The sequence below is a fragment of the Drosophila innubila genome (assembly GCF_004354385.1).
Source record: "Drosophila innubila isolate TH190305 chromosome 3R unlocalized genomic scaffold, UK_Dinn_1.0 2_E_3R, whole genome shotgun sequence".
NCBI classification, from domain to species: Eukaryota; Metazoa; Arthropoda; class Insecta; order Diptera; family Drosophilidae; genus Drosophila; species Drosophila innubila.
In genome coordinates this window covers 22,665,215-22,691,618 of record NW_022995380.1, presented here as the reverse complement: position 1 = coordinate 22,691,618, position 26,404 = coordinate 22,665,215, and the positions used below count along the sequence as shown (strand labels likewise).

General features: G+C 39.6%; 1 protein-coding gene across 1 annotated transcript; it reads left to right on the top strand.

Annotated features, from left to right (window-relative positions):
* Nucleotides 1-417: 417 nt before the first annotated feature.
* Nucleotides 418-26,404, top strand: LOC117792154 (protein serrate). The gene is made up of 17 exons (XM_034632170.1): nucleotides 418-563; nucleotides 3,130-3,437; nucleotides 3,471-3,724; nucleotides 7,777-7,894; nucleotides 8,899-9,086; nucleotides 15,461-15,515; nucleotides 15,996-16,311; nucleotides 18,927-19,060; nucleotides 19,192-19,367; nucleotides 19,476-19,710; nucleotides 20,854-21,591; nucleotides 22,025-22,189; nucleotides 22,268-22,363; nucleotides 23,511-23,882; nucleotides 24,058-24,674; nucleotides 25,078-25,830; nucleotides 25,864-26,404. The coding sequence occupies exons 3-16, from the start codon at nucleotides 3,476-3,478 to the stop codon at nucleotides 25,828-25,830; spliced, it is 4,212 nt and encodes a 1,403-aa protein (XP_034488061.1). The 5' UTR covers nucleotides 418-563; nucleotides 3,130-3,437; nucleotides 3,471-3,475; the 3' UTR covers nucleotides 25,864-26,404.

The window sequence follows — 26,404 nt, the reverse complement described above, 5'->3', positions numbered from 1 at the left end:
GCACAGTGGCCGTCAAGCGTTTATAAACATAATTAAGTTGAAATCATAAAAAAGCGCCTCAAGACACACACGCATGCGCGTGTAGGCAGCGGCAGCAGCAGCAACAACAACAACAACAAGCAGCAACAACGGCAGCCGACAGTTAAAACGAACGCCAACGACATCCGACATCCACTTCGGTTCGGCTGCAACTCCATTAACAAGTCAGAGCTCAGAGCTCTGAAGCTGTGAGACCGCAGGCGAAAACGTCAGCCAATCAGCGCGCCGCTAAAGAGCGTGACGCAAAGAGAGCTGCGTGCCTTAAACCGGTTGACATGCTAAGAGAGTGATGGAGTGAGAGAGAGCCGCTGACAAAGCTCACGAGTGAACGTGCCCAGCGGCAATGCCTGGCGTTGTCGGTAGTTGGCAATCAGTCGTAACTTGACGCCTGAAGCGTACGCAAGCAGCGAGCGGAAGCCAACGTTGTCGTTGCAACAAGACAAGATCACGTTATCGATATCGACATTTCGAATTCGAACTCGAACTCGAACTGGAGTTTAAGCAGCTTTAGCGACGCGTCGCCGGTTGGTAGCGATATACACAGCTTGCTGTTGACGTTGTCGTACAAGTTGGTGGTGGTGACTCTCTTTCGACTTTTGCGCTCTCGCGTGATTTGCTCCGCCCCGTGAGTGAGCGTGCGTGTATGTGTGTGTGTGTGTGTGTGTGCTACTGCTGCAAGGCATTAAACGCCGCAGGACTCGCTTTAATGCGGCCACACGAAGCGCTTAGTCGAGCGTCGTGCTTCAAGCTGTGATGAGCAGTTCGCAAAAGCAAAAGCAACAAAAGCAAAGGCAATACCAATATCAAGAGCAAAACGGTAAACGATAAATGCCAATTGGATTATGTGAGAGTGTCCGTGTGTGTGTGTGCATACAACAATAACAACAATAATCAATGGAAAATGATGTGAAAGTGTTAAATGTGCTACAATTAAATTGAATTGCTTGCTGATTACAACAAATGACGGCAAAGCAGAAAGCCAAAAGAAAAGTAATCATCATAACAACAATAGCAAGAAATACTAAGAAGAAACAACAACAAATTAAATGTGTCTGTGCTTTTTTTGTGTGATTTGTGATTTGTGATTTATATTTATTTCTTTTACTGTCGATTTAACTCAACATAAATCAAAGCCTAACAAATCTTTGGCTCAGCGTGAGATTCTCAACTGTGTTGCGTGCAAAAGCGGAAATAACGCTCAATTACTCATATACAATACAGACATACACGCATACATACATACATACATATAACAACAATAATAATGTATATAAATTTGTTAATAAAAGCGCTTAAGTAAAAGTGCAAACAATGCGAATGCGAATCTTTGCCACAATAGCCAACAACAACAACAACAACAACAACAACAACACGAACAACAACAATAACATACGCAATGGAATGGTTTCATTGATAACGCAGACTCACCCACACATATATATGAACGCACATACATGTGTATGATCATTGCCGCAAACGAAATGGAATTGAAACAAGTCCGAGTGAAAGAAAGAACAACAATAACAACAACATTAATAGGGCACAATAAATAGCGCATAATGCATGATAACAACAACAATTCCATATGCTCAGGCATAACGGTGATAATGGAAAAGTAACAGAACTCAGAGAGAGTACGAGCGGCAGAGAGAGAGAGTGAGAGAGGGGAGGCAGAGGCAGAGGCGTAACGAGAAGGAAACTGAGCAGATTGAGGGCGCAACTGACAATAAGAAAACAACAGCTTTGACTTAGAGAAATACAGAGAGACAGTGAGAAAGAGAGAGAGAGAGGAAGCAACAAACAACGAGAGCAAGACTTAAGTACAATACATAGCGACTGAGGAACTCTGCTTATATAATTAGCTGATAATGCTATAAATGCTAAAGAGACTGCAAAATAGTTAGATATACATATTTGTTTATATAGATATTTATTCACACATGTTATCTTAAAATTGGAATCTAAAGATACTAAAAAATATATGCATAATCTAGAAAATTCAATTAAAAACATATATTTGATAACAAAATTAAGTTAAATCTTATTAATTAATTTTAAAACAATTTTGCTTTGATAGTTTTGACTGCGGAACTTAACCAAAATATTAATAAAAGATTGTGTTTCTTATTTGATCTACACAATTTTAGTAAAATTAGTTTATTATCAGGTGTTCAACTTGAAATTGGATTTTTGTAGTTATCATATGAAATACATACACATGCATCTATGTATTGTATTTCCCTTTTGCAGTTTCTCTCGCATTTTCCCTTTTTGCACATTGCAACAAACTTCAATTGCGCCAATTGTCAAGTGCACCCATTGGGCGAGAGTCGACAGTGGTCCACTTCCGGTTGCCACAGTTGCCACAGCGGCGTAGCATATGCACAAATTCGACTCAAAGTCAACGACTTCCGTTCGTAAAGAGCGCGGGCGAAAAGGGGAGATGAGGGCGGAGAAGAAGAAGAAGAGGAAGCGAAGCAAATTACTTAATTAAATGGACAATTAACACCCGATCATCATCATACGCTATGCCGCACTAAAAGGGGCTAAATGGCACAGGCCAAGTCGAAAGGCAAGAAACAGGGCAAACAGCCAGGGGGAAGGAGAGCAGAGAAGAGGAAGAGAGGGGCAGAAGAGAATGAGTAATGTGGGCAAGAGTGAAAATATCTGTAAATTAATATGCGCACAAGATGCAAATTGCTTGCTGGCCAAAGACACGATCAACAGCAGCAGCAGCAACAGCAACTTGCAACTTGCCACTTGTTGCAACAGCAGCAGCGTTAAATTAACATAAATTGAATTGCATTTGCATTTGCTGCACGTTGCGCCGCTTTTGCGGTTTCTGCGGTTGCCCCCGGCAAAAGGCAAATGTTGTTGCGGTTGCTGCAAGCACTTGTTGCATCCACAACAACAACAACAACAAATGCGTGTCAATTAGCGTTGATGATGCGTGCTTAAAAGCAATGAGAAATGGATTTTACAGGCACTTGTTGCCCACTGTATGTGTGTGTTTATGTGTGTGTGTGAGTGTGTTTCAATTCCACTTCGTTTCGACAAATGCAATAATAACAACAATATCAATAACAACAGCAGAAACAACAAAAAGAAGCGCATATCAACAAGTGGAAGTGACAAGAAATGTGCATAGAAAACAAATATAAATAAAATAGCAACAACAACAAAAATAAAAGTTTGTGATAACTATTAAAATGCCCTGAGAAAAACAACAACACGCAAAATACAAAACAAACCAAATTATATAGTTAACTGGGCATGGGCTAATTAAAGGCCAATCTATGTGCGTTACTTGTGCCAAAAGTAGTGGTTAAAACAACAACAACAATAGTAACACCAACAACAACAAGCAGCAGCAACAAGAGCAACCAGCATCGTCTGCAACAGCAGGCGGCAACAACGTAGAAAAAACGCACACAGAATGTACAAAATGTTTAGAAAACATTTTCGCCGAAAATCAACAAAAGGCAACGCTATAACAACAAGCAGAACGACATCAGCAACAACAACATCAACAGCAACAACAACAACAGACAGTCTGAGAATGTGTGGAACGAGGCAAAGGCAAATTCAAACAACAACAACGTTGCGTTCGTGGATCGACAACTGTCGATCATTAAAGTTTGCCTGCAACTTAATTGCTTTAATTTTAATATTGTTAGTTCATAAGGTAAGCAAAAACATACAAAAATAATAAACTAAGAACCAAAACCATCACTTGCAAAAAGCAAAAGCAACACAAAATGCGGGTGTTTCAATTGTTGATATTGATTGTTATTGTTAGCGTTGTTAAAACTGCGAGTTGATTCAACTTTTAGTTACCATTTTTTTGTTTTGGCCAACTGAGAATCGCTCAAGGCAACAACCGCCACAATTCTCTGTGGGAATCAATAGATGAGGGTGCTTTTAAAGTTATAGAATCGTCGAATTGAAAAATGGAACACGTATTTGGAATTGAGCTAAATATTTATTGGAATATATGTAGATGATGAGAAATTGTATGTTATAGATACCTACGAGTGATTAAAAGAGTTAAAAAGAATTTATTATACTTAAAAAAAGGATTAAGTAATATTATAGACGATAGATTATTTTTAGTTTTATTGTTTAAATAATCGTTATACTAAATAGGTAATATAACTTGTTTTCTACTTGTTTTGAATTCGATAAAATTTACATTTTCTACAAAAAATCAAATGGCACATTTTCAATAACATATTTGGGTCCAATTACAAAATGTCTCTTAAAAATGAATTGAAAACAAAAACAATAACCAGAAATTTATTGAATACAATTTTGAAAGGCACTTTTGAGTGGAAAAACATATTTCTATGATGCTTATAGATTCTATTGATATAATTTCCTTTTCTGTATATTTATTTGAACATGTATTAATAGGCAGAATATACGACTTTTTTATTCAGAAAATCAAAACATATATTTAGAAATTGTATTCATATTTAATTGATTTAAGGCTTTTTAATATGGAAAACGTTTTAAGAGAAGAACTTCCTCATATAGCTAACTAATTAATTTTACTGTCTTTTGTTGTGTGCTTTCATTTTCACTAAAGCTTTTAGTACTGTTACTAAAGCTATAAATTGCTGTCAATAAATTAGCTGTTGATGAGAAGCAACACTTAAGTTGATTTCCCTTTGCTCTACTCCAATTCCAATCAGAGCATAATGTCTGGGGTAAATGCATCTGGCTTCACATTACATAAACTTTAGGGGGGAATTGATACGCGGAACTACTTGAATTTAACTAGCTAGAACTGACTATCAAGACTATCGATCTTGGTCATCAAATGTGGTAACCTTGCCGCGGGCTTGAATCAGTTCCCAGCCTTTGTGGCAACAACGGTAGTCATAGTCCACATTTTTGTTCTTTTTTTTTTTTTTAGTTTTTTGGGGCGTAGACATCATAAAGTGTTGCCACAAAGTGCCTAAACATGTATTGAGATGCCAGCGGATGCCCGTTTGGGGCAATTAAACAGGCAACAGGCAACTGGTAGAAAAGATAGAGAGTTAGAGGTAAAGAGAGAGAGAGAGAGGAATATATACATAAAATTAATCGAGCTGGCGGCGATCAGGAATATAAACACAAACAACAATTTGATTAATACGCAACGAGTAGCTGCAACATTATAATGCCCAAAGATTTAACCCCAACACACACACTCCAACACACACACACACACACACACTCATCCATACACACTGGGGCTATCAAATTGATTACACACATTTATCTAAAGTCCAACAACAACGGCAATGATTTTCGGCTAAATTCAGGCGATAAAAGTCGACTGAGAATGAGAATGAGATATGTTTAACTAAATGGGCATTCCGAATTGTTTGGAATTTTGTTTTTGGGATACTCTACAAATGCTTTCAACTGCAACTATTTAGTTGTTAATTAAGCAAATAAAAAAGTTAAATATTTTGTTTTCGAGAATTTATGAGATGCTTCCAAGAAGCAAAGAAAAGATCTGACTGATCAAGCTGACTGACTGACTGACTGACTGCGTATTAACCCAGTTTGCAGTTAAGGCCAGGAACTGACATCACATTGAAGTTAAAGCCCCTCATAAGGTATGACATTTATTGATCATAAGCTGCGTATTAAACTGGCGGCAAATCGGGAAAGAGAGAAAAAGATTCATAAAGATTTTCGAAAGGCAAAAAATTTAAATGAGTTGGCGAAACGCAGCTCCCACGATCGTTTAGTTGTTGTTGCTGTTGCTGTTGCTGTTTTGAATCTTGTTGTTGTTGTTCCGCTTGCTGTTGTTGGTATTTATCGCAATACTTAAAGCATCAACAAAACGTTGCAGTTGCTTCTCATTAGCTCTGAAAATTATTGCAACTGGCGCCTCAGTTGTAAAATAAAAAGATAATTGCATTTAATTGAATTTAATGTCAATACGCATAAATTCAGTTCGTTTAAATTTTAACATTAATTACCTGCATTAATGTGTAATTTAATTAACGATGTCTTGGCTAATTTTAGACACAATTGTCGGTGGCATATCTAATCGAATTGATTACATCAAAGTTTGTCTTGTATATTAGCAATCGAATGCGAGAATCTCAGTCTGAGGCAGCTGTGGCAGCTGCACTTGCCACAATCTCTCTTTAATGTGTGTGTGTGTGTGTGTCTGTCTCATGAATGAAACGTTGTCTCGAAAAAGAAATGTGATAAATAAATAGTAAGCAGACGCAAAAGGCTAAAACCGGTTCTTGATGCGACTCGTCGAATCAAGAATCCAATCAACTTGCCGCTTGGGGCACTGACCAAATGTGCAGCAGTGCCTCAAACTGATCAGAACAAAACTCAAACTCAATCTCAAACTGAAACCGAGTACAAAAACTGTGTGGCAAGTTCGCTGACTGCATTGATTGATCTATGGCATGAAGAACGTTGCCAGCTTCAACTTCCACTTGAATACTCGAACTCGTATCAACAACAAAAACAACAACCACTTTTTTTGTTGCACTTGTGGCACACAGGTGCGTTGAGCGAAACTGGCAATTGCCGTTAGCCTGGCCAAGCAACTTGGCCGTTCCTGTGACAGTCCTAAGGCTAAATTGCAATTTATTTCTAATAAACTTATCAACGCTGCCAGCTACCTTGCAAGTTGCAACAAGATGCGGCGGCAACAAAGAGCGTGACAATAAATTTGCTGAAATATGAAACCATAAAAGTTGCTTGGTTACCAACTAAAAGTTTTCATTAGCATATTTTCTGCCAGCAAGGGGAACTTTAAGCCGGACTTGTAATGAACCCTAAAATACAAAGTTGATGGCCATGGCTGAGCATGGAGCTTAGCCTGGTCTAAAGCCAGGCAATCTGTGAACTGGACACTGTTAAATTATGAGTTGCCATTAGGCTGAAATAGTTAAACTTTATGTGCAATTTCTCAATGATGCTTGCAACTGGTTGGGGAATACCAAGTTGCAACTTGCAACTGGCCACTTGCAACCGGCAACTTGCAACCGGCAACTGAACATCTAATGTGTTATTAATTTGATGGCAAATTCGCTTATCGATAGACGCTTGATTTGCAACTCTGACTACCTGGTCATGATTCAACTACAACTACAACTACAATCTACATCCCATATCCAAATCCAACTCCAACTCCATCTCCAGCTGGTGGCACAACAAAAGCATTCTAAATTATACAAGCTGTTGGATATCTCATTTGATTAAGTGAGCTGAACCACAAAACCGATTGTTGTTGTTGTTGTTATGTACAGTTAAAGGCGCTTTTGTTGTTTTTGTTTAGACCAAAAAATATTTCTCATTATTTTCATGTTTCATTTGCCGCTAGATTTATCAGACTCAGGTCTCCTTTCATTTGCCTATGAAACAAAATTCAAATACCAACAAAAATTCATCCATTTTGATTTTGATTTCTCGTTTCTCCGTGTTTTTTAATTAAAACCTCTACCGTGGCCCAATCAGAGCGCCCTAGGTGGCTTATTAGTTTTTACAACAAGCGAACGAACTCTGAACGGTGTTGAGCATATTATTTGATATTAGCCAGGGATTGTGTCCATCCAGACAAGAGCGTGAAAGAGAGAGAGAGAGAGGGGATTTTGTTATGGCTTCGTTATGGGCCATGATTGATTTGAACGATTCGAAATGTTTTTTTCCTTTTGTTGTTAACATGTTTTGGCTGCGGCTTATTGCTGATGATGTACCTTTCGATTTTTACAGATATCCGCAGCTGGCAACTTCGAGCTGGAAATATTAGAAATCTCAAATACCAATAGCCATCTACTAAGCGGCTACTGCTGCGGTGTTCCCACCGAGCTGAGGGCCACCAAGACGACGGGTGAGTCCAAAAACTATATACAATTTAAATTAGTTATAAATTTATGCATAGTTTTAAATCTTTATAAATGAGAACTTAAAGATATACATTAAAACATTTATTAAAATCATTTTCAAGTCTTTGTCTAACTAAAAATATATTTTGGTTAATTTTTATCATTTATTTGTATTAATATTTATCACAATATTGTGTAACTTTTAAATTTGGCACACATTTGTCGTATAAGTATGCCATTATCGCTTTGCTCAAGGTCATATTATACTGAGTGCTTATCAGCCATATTGAACTTGTCATTTCCGAGCTGAATATGCAATAATTTTTTGCTTCAAACTTTTGATAAAAATAAATAATTATTACTTTTTATATTTTTATTTATTTAAACAACAAATAAGATCATTCACCAAAAATTCAATTAAGGAATTAGAATTTAAACTAAAGATTAAATGAAAGAATCAAGAATACAAGTAAAAATATTTCTTAATTTTGACATGATTTTTTACAAGAAAATGAAAGACCTCAGAATCAAGTTTAAAGTGTCGTCTATACTAATAACGATATAAGGAGTTGATTAAAATAAAAACTTGAGATTTAAAATTTTGAATTTTCGAAACTTCAAAGGGGGGACCCTTACCATCAAAATCACATTCCGATTGAAAATCAGTCAGTTTTCTTCAAGTTATGACAGTTGGAAGTTTGTCAACTCTTTGGCCTAGCATCTTTACCTTAACCGTAACGGTACAAGCGTTTCGATTTCGATTCCGATGTTAAATACATTTGCTAGGATTTTTAAAAACTTGTTTTTTCATTTTATTAAAGTTTCTTAAAGTTCTTAGTGCAAGTAAATTAAGAAAAATAATATAAATGATAGGGCTTGACTATTACTGCAAAAAATTACACAATTTTGTTCTCTTTGTTTTATTAATAACTTTTTACTTACATACTATATAGTTAATTCCTTGTCTTTATCTAAGCTTTCTATATTTGTATTCTTTAAAATTTTTCAGGCTGCACGCCGTGCACGACGGCATTTCGTTTGTGCCTCAAGGAGTATCAGACGACGGAACAAGGCGCCAGCATATCGACGGGTTGTTCATTTGGCAACTCAACAACTAAGATACTTGGCGGTTCCAGTTTTGTGCTCAGTGATCCGGGTGTGGGTGCCATTGTGTTGCCCTTTACATTTCGCTGGACGGTAAGTTGTAAAGAGATCTTCCCACAAACTCAAACATAAAAACGCACACTTTTGGCACGAGCTGTCGCCTTCATAGGGAACGGAAGAGGGGGGATATGTGGGTGAAGGGAAACTTTTTGTTGCTACTGTTCCGCATGGCATCAAGTGACGAGCGTCATCTCTGGAATTTCTATGCGATAAAACAAAAGTCGAGCAACTGGCAACAGCTCGCGCCAAAAGCAACAACTGCAGCCAAGTGATAAGCGTGGCACTTGTGGCACGATATACAAATATCAGTACATATATTACGTAAAACTAGTCTGACGATCTACAGAGAGTATGTATACATTTATATATCTTTTTCATATGCTTGTTTCCGCTAAACTAAGAAGAGTTCCCGCAAAAAAAAGGAGCAAAACAAATCGAATTGTGGCTGCCTCTTGTGGCAATAAACAAACTGTTGAATCACGTTGCCTGCTAACAGACCTAAACTTAAATAAATATGAGAAAAATATATAAATCAAGCTGTGGCTCAAAAAAATAAAAGCCGCTTTACTCTCTGCGGTAGCCGCATATAAAAAGCAATTAAAAATTATGTTTTATATTTTTGAATTTCGTTTTTTTATTTTGATATTTTATTCGGTTGGCTCTTTAAGCCGCTTTTGTTGCCGCTTCACCCTCGTCTGGGTTGGGGCATTAATTAAGTGCGCATAATGCGGGCTTATAACTGCTAAAACGTGGCATATTTGACTGTTCTGGTTTCGACCGGGCCATAAAGCATTCAAAGGCCCAGCTGCCCGTGCACAGCCAGTTAACGTCAATGTAAACTGTCTTGGGCGTAGTTGCCAGTTGAATTAAACTCTTTTTTTTCCCCCTCTTTTATTGTTTTTGTTAATTTTTTTTGCCTGCTTTTCGAAAACGAAGAAAAACGGCAAATGTTTTGGTAATGTACAAACACAAAACTAAACTTGGTTAACAATTACACGCCTTCGTCGACACTGCCAGCTAATACACAACTGTTGGCCAACTATGTGTGACTGCGACAGTGTTGCCACTTAAGCTCTTTTATAGCTATTTGAAAAATGCAAATAGTACTATCTGCTAGAAAGTTAGCTATTTAAAAAGATAAATACTGTATTTTCTTGGATTTTAAACAATATTAAATAAATGGTAATATGATTATACTGCGTTAAAATTCTACAAGTTACATATATCAAATTTATTTCAGAATTTCGTTAGACAACTTTTTCTTTTATTTTTTTTCTGCTCTTTAATTTTATACAACAGTCTTTTTCTTTAGCTATTTTGATATTTTTTAATAGTTTCCAGCTATTTTATTTTTTGTGAAATTGGCTATTTAAATATTTGTAATTCTGGCAACACTAGACTGCGACGTCGACGTCGACTGCGACGTTGGCATGCGCAATGCGCCGTCGCGTCGTTTACATTAAGCGACTCGCTGAGTCTCTTATTGGGATCTTTTTGGAAGCCGGCGCGGTGAGCATGCGTCAGAGCATTGGCGACTTGGGGCCTGTGTCGTTCTTGGGTACGAGTCTCAGGTCTGAGTCGCAGTCTTAGCTGGAGTTGTAGTCTAAGTCGAAGTCGGAGTCGGAGTCGAGTTGTGGCAGGGGCAGGGGCAGGGGCAGTGTCGTGGTCGTGGCCTGAAGTGCGGACAACCTGTTTCGTGGGAACATTACCTTGTAGCGCTTGTCGCTTGCTCCGATGGCGATACGTTACGCTTCGCTATGGTTTCGCTTTAATCTTGGACTGACTGCCAGACTGCCAGACTGACTGACTGACTGCCTGCCTGCAGCACTCACATGTATGTGTGTGTGTGTGTGTGTGTGTGTATGCTCAACTGAAACCTGGCAAATGTTTGAACTGGCAAATTCTGCATAATATTTGCTTGGGCAGCCTCAAGAAGCCTTTCACAAAATCACGAAATATCTTCAAAAATCAAGCTGCCGATATTGTCGAGTTGTTACTTTTGTTGTTGTTCCTTATGCATGTTGTTGTTGTTGTTGTTGTTGTGGTTGATGCGTCGCAATTGTCCCACTTTTTATTGGAATGACTTCTTTTTTTTTCTTCATCTCATTTTGGGATTCAACTTCGACTTCGACTGTTGATTGAGTGAATGGCACGTTGAAAACTTATAAACATGACTTATGAAATACTTCAAACACTTTGGGGCACAACAAGGCAACAAGTTGAAGCAGCAGCAGCCACAGCAGCAACAACATATTGTACATACAACATCATCAGCAGCCGCAGCAACATAAAAAAAATACTTCAATGTAACTGTCAAATACTGAAACTCCAACATGGCCCATCGACAACATCAAAATATAAATAAAATCGTCGACGAATTTCACTTGACAATAATTTTTTTTTCAAATTTTTTTTTGATTTGGAGTACGCCGTGCGCAATCATCAAAAATGTTCAAGTGGAATTTGGCTGCTCTTCGGAAGACTTGCTCCACTTTGTTTGTGCCACATGAATGCCATTCACATATTGTACTCTAAATATGTACTTTACTTTAGCTAGGCTCCCCCTTATACAGCTACAGTTTGCCCCCCACACAGACACATACATACACACACACACTTCGAGCTATATTTGTAGTTTGAATTCCTCTGTTTTCTTCCCCCTTTGTGCTTTCGTTTATTCCGTGCGTAAATGGTCCAATGTCATTGATAAAAAGTTGCCAGATGAATAGATGAAAGTGGGTAGACCATTTGTCCAAGTAACATATCTAACATCTGGCTTGATGTTATAAATCGCTTGGCCAAGTATGGACACAGGCTCTTGACTGTTTTGTTAACTATTCAGTGGGCCAATTGAAAGCATCGTTTGCTACTTGATTTGATTTTAAATGGAATGGATTAGAACATTTGAGGTAGAGAAAGAAAGAATTTTCACAAAAAATTAAAAATTATGAGTTAATAAACAATAAAAATAAGCTTAACATAAAATTAACATCTTGAATGATTCTCAAAAATATGATTTCAAAATTCAACTCTAACTGATAATAAGCTAAAGCTAATTGTTTAAGGAAAAAAACATTTAGCGTAGGCAAAATTCAGACTTTCAGTCAATGTAGATCTAGACTTTCAGAAAAGTATTTCAGAGCAATAAATAATCATTTTTTTTACAATACGATTTATTGAAATAAAGTTGTTTCTCAAAATAAATATTTCTTAAATAAAGTGATAACGTTATATTTATTTAATAAAACAACTATTTTTACAATTGGAAAATCCAACCGATCCTTATAGAATGATTTGACTGCTGTTAACAGAATAGAAGTTAAAACATGTACTATAAGTTCATATCTATCTACAAATGAAGCACTTCCACATCATATAAATATTTAATATAGCACTCACTAGATTAGACATAGTTATAGTTATTGCCGTAGTTATGGTTTTCATTAATGGCGCGTGTCTGTTGTCAGTGAAATCCGAAACCAATTTTTAACGCCATTTTCAATTGACAAAACTTCCGCTGGGGCGGATCAAGATTGTTTTTTAGCATGTGCCCGGAAGAGACAGAGAGAAAGAGCGAGACAGAGAGAGAGAGAGAGAGGTCGGAGACAAGAGAATTATGACAGGCCAAATGACAGTACGGGAAATTGAATGGAAATTTGAGTATGGACAATGGGACAGCCGAGGCAATTGTGGATTGTGGATTGTGGTTTAGTAGATTGTGGATTTGAGACAAACTGTGTCAAGTTGCTGTCAGTATTTTAGGTGCGAGGGAGAGGGCAGATAGACAAGAGTCTGACTGTAATTAGCCAATGTCTGCTTTGGACTGATTTAGTGTCGCGTCGCCAGGCCAATTACATGGGAACAAGAACAACAACGAAGCCGCCGACGCGTCGCTTGCCCCGCTTGAACCGCTGGCAGCTCCTTCGATTGCTAAATGAGCATTTCCTGGCATCCAGCGGTGCAGACGACAACCTTCTCCATCTCTATCTCCCTGTCCATCCTCCATTCGCCTCCCTCTCTTTCTTCAACTCCTCCTCGTTGTTGTTGTCTTCGCAGTGGACTGTCGACATTTAATTGCTTTTTGTGCCACGAGAAATCTTCTGGTGCAGCTCTCAGCTGCTCAGTGGTTCAGTTGCTCAGTGGTTCACTTTGCAATTACAACTGCAACACCAACAATCACAGCAATGACAACGAAGTCTTCAATTTTTATGCGCGCTTGCAGCAAAAAAGAAAAAAAAAAGAAAAGAAATACAAAAATTTGTTTTTGTTCGGCCAATTGCAATGAATGTCGAGTGGACTTGGCCTGGCCGAAATTGCAGTCCAGCCGAAGCACCACACTGCACAACACAACACTGCACCACTCCCCGTGTCAATGTTTAGAAAGTTTTTGTTGCTTTTGTTATTTTGCGTGAAATTAAAGTGTTTGTTTGTGCTTTGTCTCGTTTTGTTGCCTCGTTTTATTTGTTTGTTTGTTTGTTGTTTGCTCGCTTTGTCTCTTGTCTTTTGCTCGTTGTCTGTCTGTCGTCTTCGCTGTCGTTGTCTTCATTTGCATCAAAGCGTCTTGAGATTAAACTGTCCATTAGCGTCAACACTGAGTCGAGACGAAAGCCAAATTCGTAGTCTGCAAACTCGCAACTTTAAACTCAAAGACATGCCAACTTTTCTATTCCCTTTTTGTATTGCTTGCGTACTAGTCTACGAGAGGGTGTTCTATTTTTATCACATTACTTGTAATACATAAAATAGTTGGTCTATTTGGTCTCGAAGGTGACTGAAAAAGTTTTGCAATTTTGATACAGAATTAATTTATAGGCCAAATAATGATTAAAATGATATTCCGCATGAAAATCGGTTAAGTTTTGGCAAAGTTATGACCGTTTGAAATTTTTGAAAAAGTGCCAAGAGGCAAGGTACTGGAAATATAGGGCAATATAGGAAAAAAATGAGCAGTGAGGAAAAAAAATTAAGTTTTCCAATTTTGATACAGAATTAATTTATAGGTCAAATAATGATTAAAATGATATTCCGCATGAAAATCGGTTAAGTTTTGGCAAAGTTATGACCGTTTGAAATTTTTGAAAAAGTGCCAAGGGGCAAGTTACAGGAAATATTGGGCAATATAGGAAAAAATGGACAGTGAGGGAAAAAAATTAAGCTTTCCAATATTAACGCAGAATCAATTTAGATGTTAAATAAATATCAAAACGATATTCCGCATGAAAATCGGTTAAGTTTTGACAAAGGTATGACCGTTTGAAATTTTTGAAAAAGTGCCAAGGGGCAAGGTACTGGAAATATAGGGCAATATAGGAAAAAAATGAGCAGTGAGGAAAAAAAATTAAGTTTTCCAATTTTGATACAGAATTAATTTATAGGTCAAATAATGATTAATACGATATTCCGCATGAAAATCGGTTAAGTTTTGGCAAAGTTATGACCGTTTGAAATTTTTAAAAAAAGTGCCAAGGGGCAGGGTACTGGAAACATAGGGCAATATAGGAAAAAAATAAGCAGTGAGGAAAAAAATCAAGTTTTCCAATTTTGATGCAGTGTCAAAATAGAGGCCAAATAATGATTAAACTGATATTCCGCATGAAAATCGGTTAAGTTTTGGCAAAGTTATGACCGTTTGAAATTTTTGAAAAAGTGCCAAGGGGCAAGGTACAGGAAATATAGGAAAAAAATGACCAGTGAGGAAAAAATAATTAAGTTTACCAATTTTGATACAGCATTAATTTATAGGCCAAATAATGATTAAAATGATATTCCGCATGAAAATCGGTTAAGTTTTGGCAAAGTTATGACCGATTGAAATTTTGGAAAAGTGCCAAGGGGCAAGTTTCAGGAAATATAGGGCAATATAGGAAAAAATGGACAGTGAGGGAAAAAAAATTAAGTTTACCAATTTTGATACAGAAATAATTTATAGGCCAAATAATGATTAAAATGATATTCCGCATGAAAATCGGTTAAGTTTTGGCAAAGTTATGACCGTTTGAAATTTTTGAAAAAGTGCCAAGGGGCAAGGTACTGGAAATATAGGGCAATATAGGAAAAAATGGACAGTGAGGAAAAAAAAATTAAGTTTTCCAATTTTGATGCAGAAATAATTTATAGGCCAAATAATGATTAAAATGATATTCCGCATGAAAATCGGTTAAGTTTTGTGAAAGGTATGTCAGCTTGAAGGTTTTGAAAAAGTGTCAAAGGGCAAGATACGAAAAAATGGGCATCGAGGAAAAAATTGAATTCTTAATTTAAATAAACAAAGCCAACCTCATTAAGCTTTAAGTTGTAATTGCTGAAAAAGCACATCGTAAGAGTATTTAAGCTTCGGCTAGTCGAAGATATTTGTGTATTTTTTGCTGGTTTTCTTACATCTCTTCTCCTACAATGTTCAATTACAGAAGTCGTTTACGTTGATACTCCAGGCGTTGGACATGTACAACACATCGTATCCAGGTAAGTGCGGTGGCAATTGCCAAGTTGCACGTTGTTGCAGTTGCAGTTGCAACAGCATGTTGTTGTTGTTGTTGTTGCTGTTGTTAGTGTGTGTGTTGTGCACACCATTTGGCTTAATTAGCGCAGTAGACGGGATCGCAGACGCAGCCCATAACAATAAGATGCAACAACTGCAACAGCAACTGCAACAGCAACTGCAACAACAACAGCAACAACTGTCAGCCAATTGAGCACAAAATGTTGTCAGCCATGTCTCTAAAGCCTGTGCCTCCCTCTTGTCTAACCCTATGCTAACTGGCCAAAATCCTTGACAACTTTTTGTGGAACGCCAACGTTGATGCCACCATCGTCGTCGTTGCTGTTGTCGCCGTGCTGGTTGTTGTTGCCGTTTGCTGTCCAACAATTGTCATTGCTATGCACAATCACCAACTACCAACTACCAACCACCAACTACCAACCACCAACAATGCCAAAATGCAGATGCGGAAAGGTTAATTGAAGAAACATCATACTCGGGCGTGATTTTGCCGTCGCCAGAGTGGAAGACACTGGACCATATTGGCCGCAATGCGAGGATCACCTACCGCGTCCGGGTGCAATGCGCCGTTACCTACTACAACACGACCTGCACGACCTTTTGCCGTCCCCGTGACGATCAGTTTGGGCACTATGCCTGCGGTTCCGAGGGTCAAAAGCTCTGTCTCAATGGCTGGCAGGGCGTCAACTGTGAGGAGGCCATTTGCAAGCCCGGCTGTGATCCCATACATGGCAAATGTGATCGACCCGGTGAATGCGAGTAAGTACACAGATTGTAATTATCTTTAACCCCCTGTCAGTCCCCCCTTTCCCCTTTCTCCTCTTTACCCCCTTTCACACCGTTAACGATGTGATTATGACACTTTTTGCTGCATGCGTCTTACAACTTTGGGGCGCTTAATGGCCTGACTTGCCCCTTGGGGCAGATTGCTCGCCATGAACAGAGACAGTTATAATGGCTCTCGTCTCTTGACTTTTTTCTATGCGCTTAAGCCAGTGAAATGGGGTTCTTTGGGTGGATTTTTTGCTGTCGCCAAGCAGCAATAGCAACAACAATAATAATAATACTCCCAGCGGATGTGTAAATAGTTGTCAATCTCCATGTACCACATTCATATTGTTGTTGGGAAAGTTTCTTCGATTTTTGCAATCCTCTAAAGCGATTGACATGGAAAAAGCCACTTAAATAACCATTTAACCTCCTTCAGTTGCCTTTTACTTCAATTTTCAAACTATTTCCGGGAGTATACAATAAGGAAATACGTTTATGTAAAGCGTTTGCTTTTTTAAATAAAATCACAATCAAAATCCAATTAAGTTTTAAAATCGCACAAACGAGCCATTATATTGAAAGGGTTTTTTTTATATTTTATATAATGTTTAATTATATGATTGAAAGTGAAATTTCACACGTCGATTAGATATGATTAAAACTTTCTTTTCTACATTATAGAACTGTCAATTTTCCAAATTTTGTAGTAGGATTTGAAAAAAATACCTCGAAGTTAATCACCAAAAATGCAAGCACAGATTGCTGTGAATTGAAATGCCCGCATGGGGAATTTGTATAGGGTATAGACCTTATAAGGTATGCGAACCATAATAAGATCGTTCATTCAATCGCTATGAAGTTGTAACCAGCTATAATCTGCAATCAACAGCCATCGATGTTGCACTTTCGAGTGCAATGCCTGCCGCAATTCTTGACATTGCAACGGACTGATCTGGCCAAGAGTCTAAGTCTGGCTAAGGTTGGCTTTTAGCTCTTGGCTTGCTAATCAAACACCCGCACGAGAGATGGCCAACAAAGTTGCCAATGCTCCAAGTGAATGGTCATGCCCGTTGCCAGAACACAACATGAACGTTGAACGGGTTACCAAGTTGCAAGTTGCCAAGTTGCAAAGTTGCCAAGTTGCAAGTTGCTAAGTTGCATCTGCAGGCGGCAAGAGCACGAAAAAACGTTTGTGGTTTTCTTGAATTGTTGTTGTTGTTGGCGTTGTTAATGTTTGAGCGTAACACAGAATACGTGAGCCAACGGCCATGATTGCATTTCTCAGCCCAGCAGCCAGATACGACACTCACCCCCTCGTCTGTTCATCTGTCTCTCTGTCTCGCTGTCTCTTAGAGACCGCCTTGGCATTGCATCCTGGCTGAGTTGATTCTAAATAGCAATAATTAGCGTGGCCTAGAAACCATCAAAAAAAAAGAATACATATATATATATATATATATACAATATTCGTATATCAGCAGTTGAAGTAAGAAAGAAACCAGTCAAATTGTTGGCAAGTTGCAACAAACTGCTGCCATAGATTTGCCTCGCTTGGCCAGCAACAATTATAAGCCAGCAGAAGAAGAAGTAGAAGCAGTAAAATTACTTTTAGCTGTTTGCACGTTGCTGGCCCATTTGCGGTTCTGTTGCGCTGCAATAGATTCGTTTACAGATAACAACAGGCTGCCGTTTTAATGAAATCATAAATTATAGACATCGAACAACGTCCCGTCTCAGTCCAAGTCTCAGTCGAAGTCTCAGTCGAAGTCTTAGTCCCGGTCTTGGACACAACAGCGACTATAGCTATCGCTGGCAACGTCATGCCCCAGCTTGTAGAGTTAGCACCTCCATTGGCAGTTGGCAGTTGGTTTCCCGATAACTCGATGGCCAGGCAATTTTAACTTTGATCCCTGCACTTTGGCGTGTTGCGGCGATAAAATCGTAAAACACAAATGCTCTTTTTTTTTTTGTTTTTTGTAAGGGGTGGCAAGGGGGAGCTAGTCAATGTGGCCTTTTCCGTAGCATTTGCTGTGTCTGGCAGCCAAGGCTAAAGTTCAAAGTGACCCAATTCAGTGATTAGAGGCGACAGACGCGACATGCGTTTCTTATTCCCATGCAAATTGACACATCGCTTTATTGATATCACTGTAATAATAGTGCTAAGAACATGGTTTAATGATTGTAATACAACATTCCTAAGCTCGCTATTTTTCTAAAATTATCTATCTATTATTACCTTGATCCGACTGTAACCGCCCACTTGTTTTTTGTTCTTAAAACATCAGGAAAGATTTATTATTGAATTTTTTTAAGAATGCATACTTAATATGAAAGATACTTTGTCATTGTTAAATAAAGATTAGAAATTACTATAAATGATCTAATAAATCAATGTTACTTTAAAACCAATGAGCTGGCTTCTTGTTTAAATTGAATATCTTCACTTTCGCAAGTCTCTTTCTAGTTTAACTTAATTGAAGAATAAATTGCATCAATTCGTAAAGGGGAACATATTTGCAATTTGCATATGCAATTGCTACAGATTGAAAACTAATCACATGCTTGTCTTGTCTTTCCCATCATCAACTTTTTTTCTTTCCCAGATGCCGACCTGGTTGGCGAGGTCCGTTGTGCAATGAGTGCATGGTCTATCCGGGTTGTAAGCATGGTTCCTGCAATGGCAGCGCTTGGAAATGCGTATGCGATACGAATTGGGGTGGCATATTGTGCGATCAAGGTAAGCGACCTGTTGCAAGCAGCAGAAACACACCTGGCAAATTGAACAACTCATTGATATTATCGATGGTGTAACGCATTTGGTTTCCCTTCTTCTACATTTTCATTTTCATTTCCATGGACTTTGCACAGATTTAAATTACTGTGGCACCCATGAACCGTGCAAACATGGCGGCACCTGCGAGAACACGGCACCGGATCAATATCGCTGCACATGCGCCGAAGGATTGTCGGGGGAGCAGTGTGAAATTGTGGAGCATCCATGTGCCACACAGCCCTGTCGCAATGGCGGCACATGCACACTCAAGGTAAGTTTTTGAGTCTCTCAATTTATAGATATTTTCGCAGTGCCATAAAATAATTTCGCTATGCTCATCTCCTGACTCTTCTCTCCACTCTTCCCTCCTGCCTTGCAGCTAACGAATGCAACACGACCAACAGCATATCGCGTCATGCGTGGCATGAGCTCCGCCATGGGCAAACCGATAAGTCGACGCAATTCAATACGCAGCCTCTCGGGCCTGTTGCAGGAGACACAGAATGCCACAGGCAGCAGTGGCAGCATCAGCTCCCAGCAGCAGCTGCCATCACTTGCAGCGGAGTTCACTTGCGGCTGTGCGGCAGGCTGGACTGGACCAACATGTGAAATAAGTGAGTTTTGATTTAATTTTTCGCATTTGCTACAGCACGCGATTAGCCACAGTCACAGCAACAACAACTACAACAGCAACAGTTGTTGTTGCCACTCGATCATGCAATTGAGTACACACGCATTTGACTGTAGCAAAATGAAATGAAACGTAGCACGCACGCAAAGCCAGCACACGTTGTTGTTGTTGTTCGTGTTGTTGTGTTTTTGTGTTGTTGCCACGGTGGTCTGGCAAATTTGATTTTGCATTTCCAATTGGAGCACGACCGAAACACACATTCACCATTTCAACCACTTCGAGCTCTGTAATAAACAGCATAAGCTAATTAAGTTGCCAAGCTGCAAAATCAAAAGACTTAGGCAACAAACTTGCTGGCTAAACTAGATTGTTGATATGGAAAGTAAAAATAGTCACAAATTAAAGATGCTGCATTTGACAATTAATTTATGATCCTTATTAATAGACTCGAGTTTTAAAAATATATGGCTGAATGGCAAAATCTCAATAATACTATTTTTGATCTTTATTTTTTAATTTTTATTATAAAAATTATTTTTAATCCGGTTTTTGATATAAATAAATTAATTACGATAAATTAATAAAATTTCCAAATTTATTTTATAATCAAAAAATATAAAAAAAAAATGGGAATAAATTGAAATTAATATAAGAACATATTGTAACGTAAATCAAAAAAAAAAAAATTAATTTTATTTAAATTTTAAAAAACCATTATCGTTAGGTTTCCTGTTTTTGGGTCAAGGGTCAAGCTGAAATTTAGAAAGGTCGCCTATCGTATGTTTTTTATCAGCAAACAAACAAATGATATGCGTGCAAAGGTAGATGGAAATGAAGAAGTTGAATAGGACTTGCGATTTCAGGCAACTGATAAGTAGAGGCAGGCACGGCTACCGGTATGATCTTGCCACGCCACGGCCGTTGCAAGTTCAATGACTGCACCTGCTTGAGCAACAAGGCAACAGCCCCTGGGGCAACATCAAGTTGGAAGAGCGAGCTCAACAACAAAATCAACACATTTGCACTTGAGCTTTGGCTTAGCACTTAACCAAAACGTAAACTCATGCTGTCTCTGTTTCTCTCTCTCTTTCTTTGCCTCTCTCTCTCTCTCTCTCTCTCTCTGTAGATATCGATGAATGCGCTGGAGGTCCCTGCGAGCATGGTGGCACTTGTGTCGATCTAATCGGCGGCTTTCGCTGCGAATGTCCGCCCGAGTGGCGTGGCGATGTCTGTCAGGTGGACGTGAACGAATGCGAGGCATCCTATGCGGCATCACTGCCTGCCACAACGCTGCTGACAACCACGGCTAGCGCCATCATTGGCAGCAATCTGAGCAGCTCGGCAGCACTGCTTGCCGCATTGACCAGCGCGGTGGCTGCCTCAAATTCAGCATCCGCCAATGGACCCTGTATTAATGCTAGGGAATGCCTTAATTTGCCCGGTTCCTTCTCATGTCTGTGCCTCGAGGGTTGGGGAGGCGCCACCTGTGCTGAGAATCTGGACGATTGCGTCGGTCAGTGCAAGAATGGCGCCAGTTGCATTGATCTAGTTAACGATTATCGTTGCGCCTGCGCCGCCGGCTACACGGGTCGAGATTGTGAAACGGACATCGATGAATGCGCCACATCTCCGTGTCGCAATGGCGGAGAGTGTGTCGACTTGGTCGGCAAATTCAATTGCATCTGTCCGCTCGGCTATTCGGGCTCTCTGTGTGAGGAGGCCATGGATCATTGCACGCCCTCGCCGTGTCTGCAAGGCAGATGCCTCAACACACCCGGCAGCTATTACTGCCACTGTCCCTCGGATCGTGCGGGCAAACACTGCGAGCAACTGCGTCCCCTCTGCTCGCAGCCACCCTGCAATGGTAAGTGCTGCCTAAGGGAAGCAAACAATTTAAGGGAGTTGTGATGAATATCGGCAAAAAAAAGTATCGATGTTGTAATTGGGGAAATTATTATATGGACAATCATATCGAAAATTGTAAAAGTATTAAATAAACTGTCTAATTAATAAACGTAGAAAAAAAAATTATGCTTGAAAAATAAAATTACATGCAATACATATTTTATAATCAATTATTTTAAAATAGTCTCATATTATGGCTTGCATAGACAAAGGACAAATGACTTTAAACTGATTTTATTTTCGTATATTAAAAAATTTACTTATCATACTTAAATCGCATTCAGTGAACAAAAATTCGTTTTAAATATTAAAATAAGTAATATTATATCGATACCCATCTCTAGAAGAGGCATATAAACCTAATCCTGTCACTTCTGTCTCGTCAACTGTAGAGGGCTGCTTTGCCAATGTCACTGCCACACCAGCAGCAACAACAACAACAACAACGATGACGTCCAGTGGCCAACCCTGCAGTGGCCATGGCAGCTGTGAGATGAGCGACGTGGGCACCTTCTGCAAATGTCATGTGGGCCACACCGGCACCTTCTGCGAGCACAGTGAGTAATCTACACAAATAAAGAACAAAAAAAAAAAAAAACAGAACACAAAACAGCAAACTCATTAACTTTGCGCAGATCTCAACGAATGCTCGCCGAATCCTTGTCGAAATGGTGGAATTTGCCTTGACGGTGACGGCGACTTTACATGCGAATGCATGTCCGGCTGGACAGGTGAGTCGCTGCTGCTGCTGCTGACGCTGCTGCTGTTGCAGCCGTTGCAGCCGCTGCAGCAAACGCTGCTTAAGTGAACGGCGAAAAAGGCGAGCGCAACAAGTGCAGAGAAATATTGTAGGCAGCTTATAACGAAACTTGTATACTCTATAGGAGATAATAAGATATAAAATAAGCCAACAAAGTAGTAGCAATAAATGGTGAATTAAAATTCAATTTTTGAGAGTGTAGTTACAGTTTTTTTAAACTATGCTTATATTTTCGCCATTTTTCAACACTTCCACGACAAATTTACAACGAGAAAATTTTTGTGCTCACATTTTATTTTACGTTCTGCTTAAAAATATCTGTATAACATGAAGTATTTAAAGAAAATGTTAAAAATGCAGGGAAATTGAACATATTTTTCAAAAATAGACAGCAATATAAATTTGTGGCCCTAGAAAAATAAAAAGATGGAGACCAATAACGAGTAAAGTTATCAATTACCAGCTGCTTAATAAAGTCAATATACATTTTTGTGCAGAGTATCAAAACCTGCTATAAGCTGTATGACTGTCTGTCTGACTGGGCGCATTATCAACGCTTTGGTAGCTTTAAATGAGCGCGAGACTGAGAGCTGAGCACGTTAAGTGAGTTACACACACACACACACACAAATAGAAAGACGCCACACATACTAACTCACACATAGATAGGTCGGTCGCATTTATTTGAACATTGAAAGTCGGCAGTCATTACAGCTTCAATTTGTGGCGAATGCGGCAAAAGCTGTGAGCGGTAATAATCGTCGCATTGGTTTCAGTCTTGCCACATGTGGCAGCGCCCAAGGGGGCATGGCTCAAAGGGTTAACAGCCTGATTCATGTTTGTTTTTAATATGTGATTTGCATATTTCACGCATTGCGCTATTTGTCACAGTTTGGGCTACAGCAAAAGTTAAAGATACAGATACATTAGTTGCAGATACAGATACATTAGTTTGAGCCACACATCGATCTATGTCAGCGCACTTTTACTTTTAAATTTTTGGTTTCCGTTTCAATTTCAATTTGAGTTGCGAATTCGTTAAAGCCATGAATTTGCCAACTTATCTTGCAAGTTCGTTGCCTAAGTCTTTTGTTTTGCTCTCTACTTTTCGTCAACAGGCAAACGTTGCTCGGAACGCGCCACAGTTTGTTATGCCGGTCAATGCCAAAATGGTGGCACCTGCATGCCTGGTGCACCGGATAAGGCGTTGCAGCCACATTGCCGCTGTTCCCCCGGCTGGACGGGCACGTTCTGCGCGGAGGCCATCGACCAATGCAGCGGGCAGCCGTGTCGTAATGGCGGCACCTGTGAGTCAGGCGCCGGCTGGTTTCGCTGCGTGTGTGCTCCAGGTTTCTCAGGACCCGATTGTAGGATCAACGTGAACGAGTGCTCGCCGCAACCGTGTCAAGGAGGCGCCACCTGCCTCGATGGCATTGGCGGTTACTCGTGCATCTGTCCCTCGGGTCGTCATGGACTGCGCTGTGAGATATGTAAGTGAACCCAGATGTGCTCAATAATTTTAAACTAAATATTCAGATATATTAATATTTTTAAGTATCTTTTCTCTGTCTATTGAAATATAATATAAATAATTTTGAAGATTGTAAATTGCTGACACTAAATATATATATCAATAACTTTACTAAATCCACACTACATCTACAGTGCTCTCGGATCCCAAGTCAGCTTGCCTGAATGTCAGCAATACAATTTCTCCTTATGCCGCATTGAATCAAACCCAAAACTGGCTGGACAGTGCTTTAACCGGACGCAGTGAGGACGATGAGCATTGCAATGCCTGTGTCTGCGAGAATGCCACATCCCGTTGCACGAATCTCTGGTGTGGTTTGCCCAACTGCTTCAAACTGGACCCCCTTTCCAAATCCTCCAATCTTTCCGGTGTCTGCAAGCAACATGAGGTGTGTGTTCCAACTTTAGGGGAAACCTGCCTGTCGCCACCTTGTGGTGTGCGTGGCGATTGTCGCGCCTTGGAGCCTTCGAGACGTGTTGCACCACCACGGCTGCCGGCCAAAGCCACCTGTTGGCCAAATCAAGCCTTGGTTAATGAGAATTGCGCAAGACTTACGATTCTGCTGGACTTGGAACGTGTCGGTAAAGGTGCCTCCGTGGAGGGACTGTGCTCCTTGGTGCGGGTGCTGCTTGCGGCACGCTTGATCAAGCAGCCGGTGGCGCCACAGACAAATCCTGCCGAGGATCAGGGCATGCTGATGGTGCTGTGCGATCTGAAGACGGGCACCAATGACACCATTGAATTGACTGTGGTAAGTGACGAGACTTTGACTTAAAAAAAAATATATGGATTTGGATATCGTGAAAAGTATACATAGAATATCAATTGAAAGTATTACACAAAACACAAATGATATTATAATATATCATATCATAATAAGTATCATCAGAATTTGGAAAAATCATAGTTTTTTTATTTTTCAGCATTTTATAAAATTATCTTTTATACGTTACATTTAAGCTAAGTATTTAAAAAAAATCAATTTTCACTTTATACGATTTCAATTCACCAACTAAAAATAAATTTTATTTCTTAAAATTTTGCCAAAAAAAAATATGATATTCACTTCCGAAAAATCCCCATTCAATATCAATATCCATATGTACTTTGCGCCATGATCTGCTTCATGTAACAACAATTCTTTTCTTTTATAGTCGTCCAGCAAACTGAATGATCCTCAGCTGCCGGTGGCTGTGACCTTGCTGGGTGAACTCTTGAGCTCCCGTCAATTGAACGGGATTCAACGTCGCAATGAGCTGCAACTGCAACACGCAAAGCTGGCGGCATTGACATCCATACTCGAAGTGAAGCTGGAGACGGCACGAGTGGCAGATGGAAATAGTCATAGTTTACTCATTGGTGTGCTCTGTGGCATCTTTATTGTCCTCGTGGGTTTCTCCATCTTCATTAGTCTGTACTGGAAACAGCGGCTCGCCTATCGCAGCAGCTCTGGCATGAATCTGACGCCACCATTGGATGCACTGCGTCACGAGGAGGAAAAATCAAATAATCTGCAGAATGAAGAGAATCTCAGACGTTATACGAATCCACTGAAAGGCAGCACCAGCTCCCTGCGTGCTGGCAATGGCATGGAGCTGAGTCTGAATCCCGCTCCCGAGTTGGCGGCCACTGCAGCGAGCAGCTCGGCATTGCATCGTTCGCAGCCTCTGTTTCCGCCTTGTGACTTTGAGCGGGAACTGGATGCGAGCACGGGATTGAAGCAGGCGCATAAAAGGAGCTCTCAAATACTGCTGCACAAGACACAGAACTTGGACATGAAGAAGAACACGGTCGGATCGCTTGAGAGTCCGCGCAAGGATTTTGGCAAGCGTTCGATCAACTGCAAATCAATGCCGCCGCCGGCGACTGATGATAGCGGCGATATGTTGGCCACTGTGGTGGTCTAAGGATCATCAGCCCACTTCTAGTTGGGCAACTGTGGAACTGTTGGTGACTCGCAGCGATCTCACGACCCACACGATCCACACACAGTCCACACACCATAAGCTTGTTCTCCGCTTCAAAAGTTCCTCGCATTTAGGTTGGCATTTTGCGATTCCATTGCCACAGCCCAGGGCGCGATTTCCAAGTGCATTAGTAGCATAAGTTACTATAGTTAATTACTAAGTTAGTTAGTTAGTTAGTTTTGGCTGCGTATTTAGCACTCTTTGTGTTGCATTCTTTGTTAGTGTAATTTCTCATAATCTCTGTCACTCTTTCTCTCTCTCTCTCTCTCTCTCTCAGTATCTATCTTCTCGTATTTTAACTTCATCGCTAAGCAACATCCTACACAGTGTGATATTTAGTGTAACCCAAAAGCGCGTATATATATATATATATATATATATATCGTATTTACCGTATATATCTTTGGCCGCATATAGCCTGTATATATAGCATTGCATAAGTTGTAAATAATTGTAAAGTTCTGTAGTTACCGTTATTGTATTTTGTCTAATTGCATCGAATCTTAAATTAAGC

What these genes read in the sequence shown, in the direction of transcription:
- LOC117792154 (XM_034632170.1), top strand. Translation starts at nt 3,476, where the DNA reads ATGTACAAAATGTTTAGAAAACATTTTCGCCGAAAATCAACAAAAGGC. An exon ending in TGGACCAACATGTGAAATAA is followed by an intron (nt 19,711 to 20,853) that starts GTGAGTTTTGAT and finishes CTCTCTCTGTAG; the next exon opens with ATATCGATGAATGCGCTGGA. An exon ending in CGGCACCTTCTGCGAGCACA is followed by an intron (nt 22,190 to 22,267) that starts GTGAGTAATCTA and finishes AACTTTGCGCAG; the next exon opens with ATCTCAACGAATGCTCGCCG.